The 5643-nt window shown below is 40.5% G+C and overlaps 1 protein-coding gene across 2 annotated transcripts in view; it reads left to right on the top strand.

The window, feature by feature from the left end:
• The window catches only part of arhgef37 (Rho guanine nucleotide exchange factor (GEF) 37), a 25114-nt gene that overhangs the window by 6960 nt on the left and 12511 nt on the right, over window positions 1-5643 (top strand). The window contains exons 3-4 of one of the 2 annotated variants that reach the window (XM_020594026.1): window positions 94-182; window positions 3189-3694. In XM_020594026.1, coding sequence (XP_020449682.1) covers window positions 3200-3694 — 495 coding nt within the window. In that variant the 5' untranslated portion in view covers window positions 94-182; window positions 3189-3199. Of the gene's footprint in view, window positions 1-90; window positions 183-3188; window positions 3695-5643 lie in introns of both variants that reach the window. The other variant, XM_020594025.1, reaches the window with a different exon arrangement.

The raw sequence follows: 5643 nt of genomic DNA, 5'->3' as shown, positions 1-5643 counted from the left end.
TTGTGAATATACACTCACACACTCCAGCAGCAGCCTGATGTGAGTCACTGGAGAAAGTTACACCACCGTGTGTTCGTGTTTTCCATGCAGCAGCGTCTCCTCTGCAGCAAATTTCTGCTCGGCACAGCAAGACAGCGAGAGAGGGCAGACCGAAGTTCACTGCAGCTGAATCAGGGACTGAGGTAACGATAGCCTTATCTCATGTACAGGGAATGTTTTTAATGTGACTCTGGCATTCTTACACATGTTGCCATTGTGCGGGTGGTACAGGGTTTACTCTGCTTTAGGTTTTAGCTTGTGGGCAGCAGATGTCTCAGTCTGCAACTGTGACACACCTGCTTTTGGTGTACAAACACTTTGCATCAGATTGTGACGTTGACTCATCTGTTTTGCTCTGTGTTTGTGTGCTATCGTTGTTGTAAGGAGCTTATGACTAACGCCAATTTGATATTGGTTACCCCTATCAAAATAATACTTATATGAATACCTTACTTTTAGAGTTGTGTTTTTCTACAAGCTACATTTTCATCTATAAAGTTCCCAAATGTTAACGTCTGTATAAACATAACAGCTCGTAACAGGCTTTGGGTAAAATACTTTAGAGCAAGCAGGATTTTGATTTGCATAATAATAAACTTAACTCATCATGCAGGAACTCGATGGCAGCTTTTAGCCCTTTGATCCAGTTTTTGATTCAGTTTTGATTCGTGCCACTGCTAAAAGTACTGAGGCTGAACTGCCTGCTATGGACACACTGTACACACAGCACTGTTGTAAAAGGGCAGAGAACATAATCAGGGATCCGTGCCACCCAGTTCACACTCTGCTCAGACACAAAAACTGCACCTACAACCTCAGGCACAGCAGGGCGGACAGTATCATCACACACAGAACAAGACTTTACAACAGCTTTTTCACTGCTGCAGTAAGACTGATGGCAAATGTGAGAAACGTGCAATAACCCCTCAGTACCTCACCAAGCGAAATGCCATATCCAACTCCACCATGTGAATTACTAAGTGCGACGTTTGAAGTTCACTGTGGGAAATACGATTACCCCTACCTTGGGTATTGTGTTTTAACACTTTGTCGCCCTCTGTAATTATTGATTTTAAGACTAAATGTTCTTTCTAGCTCTTGACTCCTTACCTGACTCCAAAGGAGAGTGGCACAAGAATTCCTATATGCCTAGACTGTCTGTTTATAGATAAATGGCAAATAAAATCTTGACTTGACTTGCTTGATACTCAACTGTAGTTGTAAATCTTAGCTGTCTCCAGCTCTGGGTGAGCATATTCTGCTAAACCCCAAGACCTTTGGTTGGAGGGAAAAGAAAAATCTGAGAGAGAAGGATTAGCTCATTGATGATGACAGTGATTTAACAATATAAATAAACAACATCGTTTACTGTAGCCATACAGATAAGAACTAAAAAAGAGGAACTTAAAAACATTTTAAACCTTTAAAAGGTTTAAAATGATGGATTTTGTTTTAGCAAGGTGTACTTAATGAACATCTTAATGAACATTTTGTTTGTCTGTGTGAGCAACAAGTGGATAATTTACAGTGCCACATTTTTGATGCTCCTTAGAGTTGACTCAGATTCACACTGCACACTAATTATAACAAATGTAATTTGTTTGCATGATAGTGCTGCACGAGCACATCATTTGGTCATGTTTCAACATATGTTCTCAGCGATGCACCGTTTAAGAACGGGCCATCACATCCAGTTTAAACAGACAGCAAAGTAAACCACCCAAAGTAGAACCGTTTTAATGTGTACATTCATGCATCAGGCTGCAGCTGAAGCTGAGATTTAATAATGAATGGTATAACATGTTATCAGTCCTATGCAGGATCAGGCCTTTGATGCAGATGAAGAAACCCTGAGCTGTGTTGCTAAACTGCTGACAGGGCTAAATCCTCACACAGACTCTATAATATAGCCACCGAGTGAAAAATAAAACTGTCCTTTAGACCCACAGAAGGCTGTTCATCTGAACCATGTAATGGCTAATTGTCACAGCGGTGGCTGCATTAGTCGCTCTGTAAGCAGCTTGCCACCCTCCTGGTGTTCCAGCTCAGAGGATCCATGACAGTACATCTCCTCCCATATGTTTCGGTGCAGTAAACAATGTAAACAATGTCTCTGTATGTACAGCTGTGCTTCTTCATCTGTGCTGGTTGATGCAGTTAAAAAGGCCAAATGAATATCTGCAGTGGTAATCCACAACTTGTTTGTTTTACGTTGTTCCCCTTTTTGTAAGAACTAGTCAAACTTCAAGTGTTAAACCTTAAATCAAATGTAGGCACGTCGTGTCGTCTGCTTTGAAAATCTAGAACGTTTCCAGTGGGAGACTGATCAAGATGTTTAGAAACACTTTCCTGAACTCTGTTCTCATATTGCCAAAAGGGTAGATGCTGGGAAATGAATTTGAATGATTCCTCCTCTTTTTGGCCAAGAAAGACAATGGCAGCTCTCTCCAGTCTATATAGATGTTGAAGATGGTCCTTCAACTGAGAAGGGAAAAGGCTATTTGTGGAACACTGGTTGTCTCCAGCAGCATGGCGGTTGTCATCGCCTTATGTAGCACGTTTCATGCTGTTACTCTGCATTTGTTTGTTTCAGGGCCATACAGATCACAGATACAGCTGCAGGATAGTTGTGCTAAATGTGCTGCCTTTGACTTGTCTCTGGCACTGTGCGTACGTACACATGCCACGATAGAGCATGTACAGGGGGAGCACCTATAAAGTTATTCTCTGCAGAAACTCAGCTCTGTCAGCTGCAGCTCATCTTCTCTAGTTGTTTTTACTGCTTTTGTATAGAACTGCACTTGTGAAAACTGATGTTGATGAGGTGTTTTCTTTTCTGCGGACTAATTTAAAAAAAAATGTAAATTTGATTGGAAGGCTTGATTAGATTTGATTAGGGAGAACTCCTGCATGACTGCTACAGCACGAGTCAAAACTCTGGACAAACTTGTGCCTGAACATAAAGATAAATTCAACCAATAGTGGAGGAATTTAAGATTCTAAGGCTTAGTACAATGTGATCTTGTATCTGTGGCTATGATGGACGTGCTTTAATAGTTAATATAAAGAAGGCACAGACCCAGTTTCTTATGATGAGGCAGTAATATAAGCTGTAAACACAGCTTCTGAACTATGTTTCTTTTTGACAGTGATCTCCCTTATGGCGGTGCCCAGGAGGCCTCAGCCCTCCACCTTCACGCTGGCTCTCCTTAAACCTGCCTCATCAGCTCTGCCTCCCCTTAGAGCTATACAGAAGGTCATCAAGAAAGACAAGCTCCAGGAAAAGGAGGGAGCCTCAGTCAAGGATCAGTTTGGAGAAGAGATGTTCAGTACAGAGGAGGGGTCTGGTACATTTGTGTTTCCTGATGTCTCAGCCAAGACCTCAGAACATTTATATTCAAACGTTTCCTCTGTGGGATCAAGACTGTCCACACAGGATAGTTTTACAGAGGAGAGCTCAATATCAGAGGAGAGGTTAGCACAGGAGGCTGAAGAGGCCAAAAGGAAATCTGAGGACGAGGAAGCAGCAGCTAAAGAGAGAGCAGCCCAGAGACAGCTGCTGGCCATAGAAGAGCTGGTCCAGTCTGAGAGGAATTACCTTCGACTGCTGCAACTCACTACCTTTACCACCAGGAGCAACCTGCAGCAGCTACAGGTACGAATCCATTAGTAGCACTGTTAGGACAAAATTAACAATGGTTCTGATTAGGGAGTAGCAGTTACTGTCATTATGAGCCCAAAGATGGTATTTACACCAACAGAGACACTGAATGTGTCTACGTGTTAAAACTAAGAAAAGCACCAAACTTTATATTTTCAAGACTTACTGCCTGCCGAACGATTGGTCGAATGATTGGCACGTTTGTTTTATATGAAAGTTAATAATAAGCTATCAATTAATCAGCTATTGTTTGATTGAAAATTTTGCTGAACCAAGTCAAGTAATTAGGTCTTTCATGAAACTATTACATTTTTAAAAGTCATTACTTTTTCACTGCAGTATTATTAAGTATCAGCTGCTTGAAAGCCTTTAACTTCAGTCTGTTACTGTACTGCGTATTTGCATCATCAAGATTGTGAATCATCTGAAGTACAACATTGGAGCAGAGCCATTAATTTCATGCAGTATCTTTGCCAGTGTTTTTTAAGATTCTCTATGAATACTCACTGTACAATCACATCATGGTAAATGACCCTACAGTTAGAGGACGACCTGCTCTACCTCCCGATCCACAGCCGCCCTCATGATCAAATCTGAAGATGTGAAGAAGGAAGGAGAGTGATCCATGCTTATTTTCATCGATTAGTTGATTGACAAAAAGTGTTACTGCAGCTGCGGCCTTTGACCTCAGCGGTGTGACGGTGCCAATTGTACAACTGTAGGAAAAAGCAAACTTTATATTAGAAAGACGCTGAAGATCATATAACACAAAAACAAACTCAGTCTGTAGTAACCAAAGGTTTTAGAGCCTTGAGAAACATTTATAACCTTGTTGTTTAGTGCTAGTCACCTGTTCATTTCTTTGTTCTGGGTGTTTATAATAGAGCAACAAAAAATAATTATTACACGTTGACTTGGCTCTGCAGCTGCCAGAGACCCTATTATTCAGAGGCTGCTTGATGGTGTGTCATGGTTAGCTTTTCATTATGTCTGAGGTATTGCTTATTTCTGTTGAATAATCATTTATTATCGCTGCGGTAATGAAATGAACCCTCATAAAACATAATGGAATCAGGCTTTATGGGCTGCAATGATGGGCTGTGGATGAGCATGAAATTGATAACACACAGAGGTAACTGCAGATGAGTAACTACAGAATAAAATGAAAAGAAGGTATGAAAGGACTAAATTATGGACAGAGAGAAAGTAATGACTAGGGGAATGGTGATATTAGAAGGAGACCTGTCTGCCTTGTGTGTCATTTATCCTATTTAAATCTGAGAAACACAATGGAAATGTGGATATAAAATGAAAGATGGAGGTGAAAAGGCAGCAGAAAATAAAGGAATATGATGGAGAGAGAGTGAGGGGGCACAGGACAGAGAAATAGAATCCATTTAGATGAATGCAGCCATTGTGAGACGTTGCTAGTTTGTGTTCAGTCTTCCACCAGAGAGTGCGCCCACTGTTCTCTCATTAGAATGAAATGGAGCTAAACACAATGGTTCTTTATCAGCTGTGCATTAGCATTTTTGCACAAAAAGGGAGCAGACACGTACCTTGCATATGTACTGTAGGTATATGCTGCATGTAATGTAATAAGTGTGCATGTTGATGGTAACTGTGCACATAACACAATGCTATGCACCCTTCATTTTATTTACTACATTTTTGTTAGTTATTTTTCCATTAAACATGTATATATTTTATAGGTTTTCAGTATTTATATACTTGAAGTATGACCATCTAGCTATAGGCTTCTGTATGTAACCTCTTCCATCCAAATATTTGTGTCAAGACATTTTCCAAAATATCATTTGATTATAGATTGTGTTTTGTGGAAATGATAAATTTTACTTTCTGATGTGTCCTGAAAGATGTCATGAAACATACTGAGCTCAGGCTGGATAGGACCAGCACACGGAGCTGTGGATGGGCATGAA

This window comes from Monopterus albus, unplaced genomic scaffold (genome assembly GCF_001952655.1).
Source record: "Monopterus albus unplaced genomic scaffold, M_albus_1.0 scaffold21.1, whole genome shotgun sequence".
Lineage (NCBI taxonomy): Eukaryota > Metazoa > Chordata > Actinopteri > Synbranchiformes > Synbranchidae > Monopterus > Monopterus albus.
Note: the sequence above shows the minus strand (reverse complement) of the source record. Positions and strands in the feature narration are given on the sequence as shown.